Here is a 15,315-nt window from a genome sequence, read left to right as displayed (position 1 = left end):
TACTGGTTTGCTATAAAAAGCTGTGAAGAGGTCCAAGAAAAAAGTCAGCATGCTCAGACTTTACTTTGCCTTAAAAACATCTGAACCACCAGTTCAACGTTTTGCTTTTGCTTATTTAACATTTTTTGAAGTTTTTTGTAGAATCATAATTATTTAAAAGTTTTTACAAGTTGTTTACAGTTCAATCCTCTTTCATTTATTTTCTTCAACACATACCATTCAAATCTCATTTTTGCAATGTAACCCTAAGTTAACTCTAAACCGAATAAAGTAGTATTTTTAAGTTATTGTAATTCATGATCTAAAAAAACCTAAAACCTTTCTTGTCCTTTCATTACCGGTACCTAATTTAACTGTATGTAGACACTTCATATTCCCATACAGCGTCTAACAGAAATTTGAAGAGAACAAGTCATTTTGAGCCAGTGCTCTGTTGACCTTGGTGCTTGACCCTTGTGTGAAGTGATTTTCTTGTAAGTTGTCAGCCTGCATCACCTGACCCTGAGGCTCACTTTTAAGGCACTTCCACATGTAAGCCACTGTGTGCTTATAAAGTTATTTAGTCTGTCAAATAAACATGGAGCATCATGTGCTTAGGTGGGTGAATTATTATCTGTTTACAATTCTGATGGTGTCATGTGAGAGGTGCTGCCTTTAGCTGGCTTGCAGTACTGGAACCTGAAACCCACCCACATTAAAGTTAAGACATACGTACTCTCACATGTACACACATTTGTGGCACCCGGTTTATACTTGCACCCTTCCACTATTGCCTGCTAAAGTGCACCTTGGAAAACATCTGACACATATAGCTTAGCGCTTTAAATATAGAAAAGGGATACACTGATGAAAACCTACACAGCTATTTAAGAGAAAACACAGACATCACATCCGTCACATGCTGTACCACAGACATGATTCCAGTTGGTAACAAGTATGACTCACTTCTGCCACCTCTACAGATATAATTCATAAACCTTAATGTAAATCCAATGATTACAGTGGTAGCAAGTACTCATGCTGTGTTAAGATTTGTTTTTAAAATAAATTATTCTAACCCTTTCAGATAAAGAAGGAAGAGGGGGTAGAAGGTGGTGGATGGGCTGTTAACAGCTGAATAACTGGGTCAGTTTAAGATCATGGTGTTTCTTATCTCATCAGCTCATCACTGGGTCTTCACTGTTATCTACTCAGCTTTTCAACAACCTTTCAATTCTCGGCCCATTTCCAGCTTTCCATCCCTACCTTTAGTTTGCTTCCACTGCTGAATCTTATCTCCAAGTAAATGTTAAATTACTCTAAATGCACCAGAATTCAATGTCCTAAAGAAATGTGTTGTCAGTTTGTGTGTTATGCTTAAAATTATGCTTTTGCATTTTAAGGATGTCTGATGTGGAGCTTCACTAAGATAATAAGATAATGTTTTATGTGTTGTCAGATGTCCAGATATAAGGGGTCTGGTTTCATTGTTTAAACTGGTTCTATTAAGCTTAAAATCTATTTAACACGTTATTCCTCAAGTACTGCCAGACTAGATGTTCAGTTTCTTTTTACTAAACATTTGAAACAGAGATTTATCTTTGCACTTATTATTTTTAAGGGTAAAAAGATACATTGATCTTATGAGAAGGCTCCTTTAGGTTTGTTTAACAAATTACATAAAGGTTTAATAAATTTCAAACTGTGTTTACAGAATCTGTGTTCAGTGTGAAATGATCAAGTCATGGTTTGGTTAGTTGAAGTATTTTAGATTTTGAACTAGGGATGGTGAAATGCAGCCCAGACTGTTTAAATAACTTTGAAATTGACCTTTAGTTTAATAGCTAGCAATAAATAGTTTTTCTTTTGTCTATATCTCTGTTATTGGTTTGATTTTATCAAAAATGCTACCACAATAATAGTTTAAAATTGTTTAAGGCTCTTTAAATGCTGAAGTTAGTCAGCGTTGTCGTCCAGACAACGAGCAGTCGTTATTAGCAGGCCTGGTCAACAAAACAGTTCAACAACTCAAAAACGACTTCTTTTAATTTTTCAAAATAAGGGTAACAAACCTTGATGCAGGGTTTTAATCTTAACGCACGGACCTTCACTTATCGGGACTCATGATAACCAAATCATATCCTGACACCCTTAGACAGACTTCACTTTGACGAGAACTATTGTGGTGTTTTAATATTGTGAGATTTCCCTATTTGTTCCCATCAAAACTTGTCAGTATTAGTCTCAGTGAAATTGCTGATGCAAGTTGAACCAATTTGTTGCTTTATATAAAATCAAATCAACAGATGCTGTGTCAAGCAGTTAAACTTGTACTCGGTTAAATTAAGTCTTCAGCCATTATATTGACAATTTCTATCTGTTGGTCTGCAAGTTGTACTTATACTTAAATTAGAATTTCCTTTAATTGCTTAACTGAAATAAATAAACAAAATGAGAACAAATAAGTAATAATTCTGTTGAGAGTTTGTTGAAGGTTAATTTAAAGTCTAAGAAGTATAATGTCATGAAACTCCCATGCACTATTCTAATAAAGCATATGTCAAATACAGGTAGTTATTTTAAAACCATGACATTTAAAGCAATGTAAAACTATTACATGCAGCGGAGTGAGCCAAGTGGTGTTTCTTGCTAGAATTGTGTACCTAGACGGGCCATTTCTTTCTTAGCCCACCCAGTCCAGATTTAGTCAGTCTATGTATCGATGTTTTCATGTATCATCTTAAGATGATACTAATGCAAAAAACAAAACAAACAAATAAGAAGAATGAGCTCCTTTTGTGTTTCCACAAATAGAATGTCAAACCGTGTTTTAAAACATTTTTTGCAGGCGTCTAATTGTAGTGTACAGCGCTTTGGTGTCTCTAGGGACTTGATAAAGCGCTGTACAAGTTCAGGCCATTTCTGCTCCAAAACACCTCAATGAAATGGCTGAATTACCTCAGCATATCATCAACTTCTGCAGATGCATGGCAATTAATCTTTCATTTGCTGTGTTGGAAAAGATATACCTCTAAAAGCTGCAAAATAGTTGCTCTCGAGGACTGGAGTTGGAGACCACTGCCTTTCAGTGTACAAACATTTGGATCAGTTTTGACCAGTTTAACTACTTTAGATTGTGGACATGAGATGATCAAGCAGTCCAAATTTTTTTAAATACTGAAATTGCCTGAAATATGTTCTTAATCAAAAGTTTCAAATTAGGTACTGTCTTCAGTGACATCAGGCTGTGGTGGTTTACACTTTTTTGCACACTGTGTCTTCTTACAGTGAAAAAAAGGGTGCCGTCTGCTTATGAGTGGAAATGCAAAAAACAAAACATATACTAATTTGGGATGTAACTGCAATTTTATTTGAATTTGTCAAGAGCCCGATGGCCCTGGCATCCTGGGTAGTCAGCTATTTTGGCCGTATCAAAAAAACACCACAGTGTTATATAAATTGAAATACATGTTATACATGTGTGAAAAATCTACTAAAGGGTTTGTAAGTTTAAACCAACATAAAACTTTATTTTCTCTGACACCCCTAAACAGTGTAAACTTTGCAAAACATGCACACATTAACCAACTGTAGTGTGTTTTGACTCACTTTGGCTTTGGTGTTTTGCTTTTTTGTATTTAGATTACATAATGCCCTCCAGTCTACTTATACCTTTCCTGATCAGGCCACAAGACTACCTCCATGTAATATAACTGGTATTATAACAACGTTCTGGCTGAGGCCTCACATTGCTTTCTTGTGTAGAATCATTGATGTCTTTGGTTCAAAAGGTTATTCTTTCAGGGATAACAATATCCCTGGACCTGCTATCATCCTTAGTTCAAGTGTCAAGCTGTAAAACATTCAGTAGGATTGTTGGTATTTTTTTATACATCAGGCGCGATGCATTGAATACATACAAAGGAGCACTACATGAAAGTAATCAAGCTCCCAACATCAATAATGGATGGCTCAATCAAAGGGGACACTGGGCTTCTTTTGTGAGACAGCTGAATGGGAAGAAGGACTGCTGGGCACCATTATGCATTGCTCAACTGGTCAGCTGTTGCGAAGATGATGATTATTATGGTTGCAATTATGATGTGAAATCTCATTTTGGCAAGAGGGTTCTGCTAGAAGGGATTGCTAGACACATTGCTATTATTTTCTGTAGTGAAAAATAGAAGAAGCTGAATGTCCAAAAAGATTTTTTTTTGCACAAAAAACTAGAAGATTAAGGATAATTGAGGCTATTTTTTTAATTTTCCAACTTTAGTGGCATTGATACCAGACACTTTTTTTTAATGCTTACATTTTTTATAATGTTAAGAAAACAGGTTTTCACTTTGGCCTTAAATGTTATTTGTAAAAATTTTACAAAGAAAACTTTACTCAGATTCGGTTTCTATTGAGTCTTTAACAAAACAAAAAGTGAATACATTCTGGTAGCCCTGCTTCTTTACTTCACCTTATCAGTAACAGAGCTGCAGCTGCATATGATCCTTGTCCTGCACAGCAAAAATTTTCACAGTTCGAAGTTTTACTCAGTTTAGGGGTTTATGGATGCCCCTAAACAGTACTTGATGACCATGCACAAAACTTTTGAATTAGGCACATCTGAACACACTACACCTGTGTTGTTGCTGCACCTTCTGTTAGTTGTTCCGACATTTGTGTGTCCCTTTTTTGCTTTCTGATTGTGTTGAACTGATTGTGTTCAATAGGCTGTATTTGCTGACAGATAGGGAGCATTTATTATTCAGTGCATGCTTTATGAAAACGTCTAGGGTCCTGCAGCTGACAGGAGGTAATGCACTGTTTAATTACAGAGGCTATAAGTACTGTTGTGGATTGTGTTCACTGCAGCTGAACACAACTACTGCTTTACTGTCCAGTACATTAATCAGGGTATTTTGAAGAATTATGCCACTAAGTGCGTCAATTAATCTTTCTTTCTTTTTTTTTTCTTTCTTTCCTCAGGTGGTGTTAGTCTTTGCACTCAGCATTGGAGCCCTTGGAATATACTTTATAGACTCCGCAGAGTAAGTATCTCAAATTAGTACTTATTCTGTATTCTTACCTTAGCCTGTTTAGTAATAAGGAACTTACATATTATATCTTATGAATGGATGTAAGTGTGTGCTGAAGAGAATCCGCACATAATTTCACTATTGAAGGGACTAATGCCATGTGGATGCAGACATAAACCCATCTGCGTCTGAGGTTTTGTCAATGGGAGGCCTATCAGTTTCCATGGCAGCAGCTATACTCAGTTTATGTTGCAAATCCGACTCTGTTTGTGAGTACAGGACTCTGGATGTTGTCAATCTATGTGAATCCTTTGTTGGCGCTCGCCCAGAGACAGATTGCAGGCCTGGCGTCTCTCCCATAACCATTGCAGCTAGTTTTACAACATATTGACTAATTTTGTACCTTTAAAGGGATAGCTGAGATTTCAGGATTCTCCCTGTCGCTGTCTGTCTACGGTCTTTTTCACCTCTGCAGTGTGTACCACAGTGTAAAATGTCAGGATGCTAAAGCATTATGTAGAACGCAGCAGCTTTCAGCAGACACTAAAAACATTTCACCCATCTTAACTCCTTTTAACTGGTGGTGAGAGAATGTGTGCAGCGTGACTGTAATTACTGCTACTGAAGCCACTTGAGTAGGCTGACTGAAAGACAGAGGAAACACAGACTCATAGTGGAAGGTAGTCATAGTGTTATGAATATGCATAATACAGTGCTTTTCAGATTTTGCCGCATTATAACCACAAATTACAATGCATTTTATTTAGATTTTATTGGATAGACCAACAAAAGTTGCGGATAAGTTGTGTAATCGTTAAAAGGAAAAAGATACATGGATTTGCTTTTTTTAATAATTAAAATTTAGTGAACATTCCTCTGATACCCCTGCAATAATGTCACCCAATTAATAATTAGAGCCTTCTTGTGTGCCATGTAATGTCAGTATAAATACAGTTCTTGTATGAAGTCCTGAGAGGTTTGTTAGAGAACATTGGTGAACAAACTGCATTACAAAGACCAAGTAACTGCAGACAAATAAGAGTTGAAGTTGTGGAGATGTTTAAAGCAGAGTTAGGTCATAAAACAATATCTCAAGCTTTGAAAAAACATTGCACACAATCCCCCTCTTAAACATGGTGGTGGCAGCATCATACTGTGGGAATCTTTTTTTCAGCATGGATAGGGATCCTGGTTAGCACTTATGTATGTGAAAATGGATGGACCTAAGTACAGGGGAATTGTTAAAAAAAAACAAAAAAAAAACAAACCTGAGAGAGTCTGCGGTGGAGTATCGCTTTCCTGCAAGACAATGACCCTAAACATACAACCAGAGCTACAATAAAATGTTTTGGATTTAAGCATATATATGTGTTACAATTGCCCAGTCAAAGTCCAGACCAAAATCCAGTTAAGAATCTTTGGAAACACTTCAAAAGGGGATGTTAACGGATGCTCTCTGTTCACTTTGGCTGAGCTTGAGCTATGTTGCAAAAAGAATGGGAACAAATTACATATGCAAAGACTTGCAGGTGTACTTAAAACAAAATTGATTCTATGATCTATAGATTTAGAAGGGATGGCACATTTTCTACCTTTGATAAATAAAAGCCTTTAAATACCATGTATCATTTTCTTTCCCCTTCACAATTATGTAATTCTTTGTGTTGGCCTATTATATAAAATTCCAATAAAAAGTCTGTATGACAAAATATTTATACTAAAAGACTACAAATACTTTTGCAAGGCCCTATGAATTCACATTACATTTAAGTAATATTTTATGAAAAACAATAGATAATGTATTATTGATATACTGAGGATATTCGGCATTTGTGTGAAATGTTATTATAAAATATAAGATTAAAGCCTGTTCTAATATAGAGAATGTTTTTCTTTTTTTTCTTTTCATATGTTTAATTTTCTAAAAGATGTATGATAATTTTCACCTTTTTAAGAAAAGCTGTAAGAAAGGAAAATACAATATAATTTAACCTGCAGCAAGAACCTTGTGTCTTTTACTTCGACCAAATCGCTCCTCCTCTTCATGCATAGATGTGTCCTTGTTTAGCATGTACCAAAATGCATCACTCTTTTTTATATACATTCTTAACAAAATGTGCCAGCTGAATGTGGCGCATTACTTTTTTAATGATAACTATTTTTCCCTACAAAAAACAAACTTAGACATTCACAGGAAAACATCACAGTCTGCCGTTGGGCTCTGACTCATTTTTCTGAGATAAAGGCAGTAGGTTTGATTTAAATTAATACACCTACAAAAATGTAAAAACTTGTACTTTGGAATAAACTTTATGTTACTCTTATTTTATGTGTTATTGTATTAACATAAACAAAGCTTTAGGTATTTACTGCATTAAGTAGAGTTATCCATGGTTTTGTGAAAATTACCATACAATTATAGAAATGAAGACTAGGTCCATAGCATTGTTTTTTTGTTTTTGTTTTTTTTTATCTGCAAGTTTATTTCCTTCCCTCCTGTGCAGGATTTTACAGTGAAAGTCATACTGAGATTTTGTGGTTTGTTTTCACTTTAATTTCACTTTTGGGTGTGATATTATGTCCTAGAGGAAAGTGAGTCTAAAGCAGAGAGAGATGCTGTCTAAAGTGTGCTAAAGTAAATCTAAATTCCAATCCAGCTTGTTCAGTCATATCTCTTAGACAAGGGGAAATTATTCTTAGTGTTGTGATTATGAATATATTATTTAATATTAATACTTTAATATTTTATTAAATAATGTTTCAGTCTGTTAAAGGTTTTCACGTGAATGCAAGTCTGATAAAGACGGTGGTATTAGGACAATTTTAAAAGGGATGAGCCAAGCTCTGCAACAGCAAAACTCTGTACACATACAGAATGAATTCACACAGTTTCTTAAATACAAGAATTTATATTTTAAAAAAAAGTCAACTCAAAGTCAAACATATTTCAATCAACAAACTCTTTACTATGCTAAAACAACCCAACTAAATTACCAAGCAGAATGAAAGAATAAGGAAGACTAATGGGCTATGTACAATATAAACAAGTGAAACAAAGATGGTTGAAAATCATGACCAAAAGAGTGATGCAACATTACCATGCAATATTTATGTTTTAGAACCAAGGATTATCTTGAAGAATCTGGAAATTAAGTTAAGTCAGTCTTGGAACTAACTTAGGCAATAATCAGCAAACGTTTAGACAACAATTCACAATGCAAGATAAGATAAAATATTATTTTAATAAAATAAAATTTTAAAGAATGATATACTGAAACAAACCAACCTTCTGGATGACTAATTCTCAACGGTGTTTAATTAGCTGCCTTTATAAAGTAAGATAATATTTAAGGAGCAGAGCAGCTCTCTGTGTTGCAGTACCTTTGCCCTTCCTTCAGACCGGGAAAAACTGCTTCACTTGGCGTTGTAGAGACAGGGTCTCTGCTGGGAACTCTCTGGACCACATTTGCTTCTGTAGACCCCAGAGAGAAAAGTCAAGCCACGCTTGCACCTTAATTATCCCCGTTCGCGAATGAATTCTGGAAACACAAACAGCAATTCATTCCTACTTAACTTTGTGCATATGATCGCGTGATTGTATGACACTCTTGGATCCAGTTTGAAGTGTCTGCTTGCCAGCAAAGAGACACGAGTGCGCTTGCCTCTCCTGTCTGGTTCCCGGGGGATCCGCATGGAAAGAGATCTGTTTGTTGGAAGGTGGGGGTTTTATTCAAACAGTGACGTCACAGAAGGTCCGCTGTTACCCTTCTGTTCCTGCCTGAGCTGGAAGTTGGTTAATGCGATTAATTTTGAAAGTTCCAGAAAAGTTCTTACTGGCCTTTTAATACTGTAACCCATGCCTGGGGTCCCAACATTAGCATGAATATAGTCACCCTTTTGTACTTCATGGTAAAAAAAACTCTAAATCCTGGCTGTCTTTTTGCATTCTTCCATAGCTCTGCTTTTGTTGTCCTTAGTCTGTGGTTCTTTCTGAGCAAATTGTTGCGATCAGGAGACAAAATTGCATCTTGGGAAAGTTTTCAATTTACTCCTAATAATAAATGATTGAAAAATGTTAAATGTTATTCATTTTAATCATAATCAATATCTATAATAATTTGTTACTTGCTTACATTTATCTACTAATTAAACTAGACTCAGTGCTGTTAGAACTTTGCATGTATTCATCGTGCACATGAATTTCATGTTGTTTTTGGACTCTCAGTGATGCATTTGAACTGCTCTTTTTTCACAGTGAAAAGAATATGTTAAAAACAAATTCAATAAACTTTAAAAGCAACAATATGGTGCACAATGCATTCAATGATTGAGTGTATTGTGGATTTTCTCTGAGCTGAATAGGATCAAAATGACACAGACAGGCCCATAAATAAGCATATATCCCCACTTACATTTGGCCAAATGTCTCTTACCAAGGTGCAGAAAAAGTAAACGCTTTTTCTAGGTGTACGTAAACTTGTGGCTGAATATTTTATAACTTTTCTTCTCACAATTGGTTTTCAAACATACTCCATCAATTTTAAACAAAGGGAAGAATTAGGATTTAGCCCTCCTTTGTTCCACTATCATTGTTCCACCCAGCATATTTACCAGTGAGTGCACTGGCCCGAAGGCATGATGCTACCACCATCATCCTGGACAGTTGATGAGGTGTTTTCAGGTTTGAAAGCCTGCCTTGACTCATCTGAACAGGTTTCTTGTCAATTGGGGCAAATGGCTCAGTCTTTTTCTCCTCTGGTCAAAACATTTTTATCCAGGGGGCATTTACTAGTCCATGTATGTTGCTGCAAATTTTAATCATGCTTGAAGGTGAATCTTGTGAAGCAGGTGCTTCTTTCTTGACCAGTCTCTTAGTTCATGCTGATGTTGAACTCAGTCCACTTAAAACTTAGACACTGGTGTCCCACTACCTTCCAGTTTATAAAAGACTTTAGCCTTGACGATTCCCTGGTTGTTCCAAAACGTCTTTTTATCAGAAGTTTGGGTCAGATTGTGAAATGCAGATACAGTTGGATGTTCCAACAGCATAGGACATTTCAAACACATCAAAACTGTTTTTGGAACGGATTAAGCATAATATTTTTTTATTTAAAAAAATATTTAAATGAGAATCATAATCAGAATAATGCTAGACACTTAAATGTATGTAGTTTCTCTTAAAGTTTCTATGCAACATTCATCCAAATATTAATATTATTGAGGCTGGATGTGTATATTTAAGATTGTATGAATAATTTTGAACTGCTGTGAAATCAGTCAGTCATTTTCTACCACTTATTCCATAGTGGGTTGCAGGGAAGCTGGTGCCTATCTCCAGCAGTCTATGGGCAAGAGGCAGTTTACACCCTGGACAAGTTGCCAGTCTATTGCAGGGCAACACACATACAACCATGCACACACACCTAAGGGGAATTTAGATTGACCAATTAACCTAACAGGCATGTCTTTGGACTGTGGGAAGAAGCCAGAGTACCTGGTGAGAACCCACGCATGCACGGGGAGAACATGCAAACTCCATGCAGAAAGATCCCTGGACAGGAATTGAACCCAGGACCTTCTTGCTACCAACTGCGCCACTGTGCAGCCCTGCTGTCAAATCTTCTACCTTTAATACTTGGGATAAAAATTAATTCCACCCTGGAAAAAGCATGGTTCAAATGCATCATTAAAAGCCTAATGTTAAAACATTTATGCCATTGATATGTATTTAAACTTTTGCCTGGCATTGAATTATCAGTATTGCTGCTGAATGCATTGGCTCTCATTTGCTCATTTTGAAATGGCAGGCTTTTGTAATATGAGCAAAAGTTAGAAATCATTTTAAAACTTGTTTTCCACATGTAACATTTCCTCTACAATTTAATGTAAAAACTTTTGATGATTGAAAACATAATATACAGAAATGCACCACTTTACAACATTTAACATACAGGAGAGTGAACAAAGTTGATGTAAAGCTTTGGTTTTCTGTCTGTAATGTTTCCTTTTTGGTTCTAGAATCAGAAGATCTACAAGCATAACTCAGTGTGAGTTGGCATCCGTGAGGCATTGCCCTGATCTTTTGTGCTCTCATTAAGACAACGCCCCTCATCATAGTGATTAGCTCAAGCTTGTCACTAGGGTGTGTACGTGCTTTTGTGTTAGTGACTACTGACTGACTCAGAACAGGTTCAGCCCACCCTGGAGGTTTTGGTCATCCTAAACATGCCAAAGCTTGTGTTACACCTTTGCTTTCAGTACAATAGCTGATGTTTCTGATGTGCTCGACTACATGTGAATAAATCCGACGGGACACATTATTTATTTAATGTGTAAAACAATGCGGTGTGTCATGTTGACCATTTAATGAAAGGTTGGTTGGTAACAAACAAGAAAATAATGTTTAACACATTTTTTTTCAGTATTCTTCATACTCTTCATATGGGGTGAAAATGCTTCACAGATGACCTTCTCCCACCCAGCCTCCTTTGCCATTAAATGTTAATGACTGAGCAATCAATAGGCACAGATTTATAGGTCGCTTATTTAATGGATGCAATTACTCTCCCAGGTACCGAAGGCAGACACACTCCTGGACCAGACTGCCTTCAAAGGTTCGCTTTTCAACCACCAATCCGCTATTTTGGCCATCAGATTAAGTGCAAATCATTCTGAAATTGTAAAAAAGGAAACACTAATGGGAGGGATTATGGATCAGTCCCTCCTGGTAAACGCTGACGAAAGGGACATTTGGGGAAAATAAGTGTAAGTGGGTTGGATCTTGGCAGGCTGGAGCCATGGGCTTATATATAGATATATATCTATATATCTATATATAGATATATATACACACATACTGTTAAGCTGCAGTTTTGTTATAAATTAGTTTCTTACTGTTTGTTTTCATAAAGTGGTTATTTATTACAGCACACTGACTGTTCTGTTTCTCTGCAGTACACTCTGCTTGCCATGAAAATAGCATGACTTTTTCAATGGGAGGATAGTGTGTCCTCTCTCACCCACATCTCAATCTGCTTTAATACCCTTGGTTCATCCTTTATCCTCCATCCCTTCTCTTTTCCTCCTCTGTGCACCCGTGAAACAAAGAGGAATGTAGGACAAAGTCTCTGTGCCCTGCTCCTAAAGGGATGCCCTTGTTCCTGCTCCACTTCGGTTTCTATTTCTCTCCTCTCTCGATCTGACTTAGCCACACATGCAGACTCGTGTGTGTGTGTGTGTGTGTGTGTGTGTGTGTCTGTGTGTGTACGTGCGCTCCCGCACATTCACGTTAAATGGCAGGAGGAGTTGTGTAATTTTTTTAATGCATCCAAGATGTCTCATAGGTAGCATCTTGTAGCTGCAAGTCTTTCAGTAGTGGGAGATAAACCACAGCTCTGGAGAAATGAAACAACGTTTAATGACTAATTAATGGAGTAAGGTGAGAAATATGGAAGAGGAGTGAGGCATGCTTGGTAGACTTTGTGACGATAAATGGAAGCCTTTGGCATCTACTGCCTTTGGTGGCAGTAGATGCTTTATAAGTGATTCTATCAAGCATAACGACACTGGTCCTTTAGTGTTATATGAACAGCAGGGGTACATTTGTTTATTGAGTAAAATGACATGAATGTTGTTAGGTGTCCACCATTAAAATATGTTCTATCCAGTAATTGTGTCCACCTCTCAGGCTGCTGTACGTCTACACAGCATTTTATGACCCAGGAAATAAGCTCATGGTGCATGAAAGTGCACCTGGTACATTAAATTGTATACAATGAAAATACATCTAAAGTGATCAGTTCTTTTTTATCATCAAATACCACAACAGTCTAGAGCAGCATATTTTAATATTACACTTTTTAAATTTCCCCCAGTGGGCCCACCACCTGCAGGGGGAACCGTGAGGGACTGGTGCAAAGAGGATTGGGTGGCGGACGAAGGTGGAGACCTCAACGGCCCGATCCCCGGATGCTTAGGCTGGCTCTAGGGACGTGGAATGTCACCTCGCTGGGGGGGAAGGAGCCTGAGCTTGTGCGGGAGGTCGAGAGATATCGACTAGAAACAGTCGGGCTCGCCTCCACGCACAGCGTGGGCTCTGGAACCCATCTCCTTGAGAGGGGTTGGACTCTCTTCTACTCTGGAGTGGCCCACGGGGAGAGGCGGCGGGCTGGTGTGGGTTTGCTTGTTGCCCCCCAGCTCAGCCGTCTCGTGTTGGGGTTTACCCCAGTGGATGAGAGGGTTGTATCCCTGCGCCTTCGGGTTGGGGAGAGGTCTCTGACTATCATTTCAGCCTACGGGCCGAGTGGTAGTGCAGAGTACCCTGCCTTCTTGGCGTCCCTGTCGGGGGTGCTGGATAGTGCCCCTCCCGGGGACTCCATTATTCTGCTGGGGGACTTCAACGCCCACGTGGGGAACGACAGTGACACCTGGAGAGGCGTGATCGGGAGGAATGGCCTCCCCGATCTGAATCCGAGTGGTGTTTTGTTATTGGACTTCTGTGCTAGTCACGGATTGTCCATAACGAACACCATGTTCAAACATAAGGGTGTCCATCAGTGCACTTGGCACCAGGACACCCTAGGCAGGAGGTCGATGATCGACTTTGTTGTCGTATCATCAGACCTTCGGCCGCATGTTTTGGACACTCGGGTGAAGAGAGGGGCTGAGCTGTCCACTGATCATCACCTGGTGGTGAGTTGGATCCGCTGGAGGAGGAGAAAGCCGGACAGACTCGGCAGGCCCAAGCGCATAGTGAGGGTCTGCTGGGAACGCCTGGCGGAGCCCTCGGCCAGGGATGTATTCAACTCCCACCTCCGGGAGAGCTTCGACCAGATCCCGGGGGATGTTGGAGACATAGAGTCCGAGTGGACCATGTTCTCTGCATCTATTGTCGATGCTGCTGCCCATAGCTGCGGCCGTAAGGTCTGCGGTGCCTGTCGTGGCGGCAATCCCCGAACCCGGTGGTGGACACCGGCAGTAAGGGATGCTGTTAAGTTGAAGAAGGAGTCCTATCGGCTGTGGTTGGCTTGTGGGACTCCTGAGGCGGCTGACGGGTACCGTGAGGCCAAGCGTGCTGCGGCCCGGGTTGTGGCAGAGGCAAAAACTCGGGCCTGGGAAGAGTTCGGTGAGGCCATGGAGAAGGACTACCGGTTGGCCTCGAAGCGATTCTGGCAAACCGTCCGGCGCCTCAGGAGGGGGAAGCAGTGCTTTGCCAACACTGTTTATAGTGGGGGCGGGAGGCTGCTGACCTCGACTGAGGACATTATCGGGCGGTGGAAGGAGTACTTCGAGGATCTCCTCAATCCTGCCATCACGCATTCCGTGGTGGAACCAGAGGCTGGGGACTCGGGGTTGGATTCTTTCATCACCCAGGCTGAAGTCACCGAGGTGGTTAAAAAGCTCCGCGGTGGCAAGGCTTCGGGGGTGGATGAGATCCGCCCTGAGTACCTCAAGTGTCTGGATGTTGTAGGGCTGTCATGGTTGACACGCCTCTTCAACATTGCGTGGCGGTCGGGGACAGTGCCTCTGGACTGGCAGACTGGGGTGGTGGTCCCCCTTTATAAGAAGGGGGACCGGAGGGTGTGTTCCAACTACAGGGGGATCACACTCCTCAGCCTCCCTGGTAAGGCCTACGCCAGGGTATTGGAGAGGAGAGTCCGACCGATAGTCGAACCTCGGCTTCAGGAGGAACAGTGTGGTTTTCGTCCCAGCCGTGGAACACTGGACCAGCTCTATACCCTCTACAGGGTGCTCGAGGGTTCATGGGAGTTTGCCCAACCGGTTCACATGTGTTTTGTGGACCTGGAGAAGGCATTCGACTGTGTCCCTCGTGATGCCCTGTGGGGGGTGCTCCAGGAGTATGGAATCGGGGGCCCTTTATTAGGGGCCATCCGGTCCCTGTACGAGCGGAGCAGGAGTTTGGTCCGCATTGCCGGCACTAAGTCGGACCTGTTCCCAGTGCATGTTGGACTCCGGCAGGGCTGCCCTTTGTCGCCGGTCCTGTTCATAACTTTTATGGACAGGATTTCTAGACGCAGCCAAGGGCCGGAGGGGGTCTGGTTTGGGGACCAGTGGATTTCGTCTCTTCTTTTTGCGGATGACGTGGTCCTGCTGGCCCCCTCTAGCCAAGACCTACAGCATGCGCTGTGGCGGTTCGCAGCCGAGTGTGAAGCGGCTGGGATGGGGATCAGCTCCTCCAAGTCCGAGGCCATGGTACTCGACCGGAAAAGGGTGGCTTGTCCTCTTCAGGTTGGAGGGGAGTTCCTGCCTCAAGTGGAGGAGTTTAAGTATCTCGGGGTCTTGTTCA

The 15,315-nt window shown here is 40.1% G+C and overlaps 1 protein-coding gene across 19 annotated transcripts in view; it reads left to right on the top strand.

Moving 5' to 3' along the window:
- kcnma1a (potassium large conductance calcium-activated channel, subfamily M, alpha member 1a) overlaps window positions 1-15,315 on the top strand; it is a 230,144-nt gene that overhangs the window by 111,703 nt on the left and 103,126 nt on the right. For all 19 annotated transcript variants that reach the window (XM_047352359.1, XM_047352356.1, XM_047352353.1 and 16 more), the window contains exon 3: window positions 4,960-5,021. In XM_047352359.1, coding sequence (XP_047208315.1) covers window positions 4,960-5,021 — 62 coding nt within the window. The remainder of the gene's footprint in view (window positions 1-4,959; window positions 5,022-15,315) is intronic.

This window comes from Girardinichthys multiradiatus, chromosome 22 (genome assembly GCF_021462225.1).
Source record: "Girardinichthys multiradiatus isolate DD_20200921_A chromosome 22, DD_fGirMul_XY1, whole genome shotgun sequence".
In the NCBI taxonomy this organism is placed as follows: Eukaryota; Metazoa; Chordata; class Actinopteri; order Cyprinodontiformes; family Goodeidae; genus Girardinichthys; species Girardinichthys multiradiatus.
This window is presented reverse-complemented; position numbering and strand designations above follow the sequence as displayed.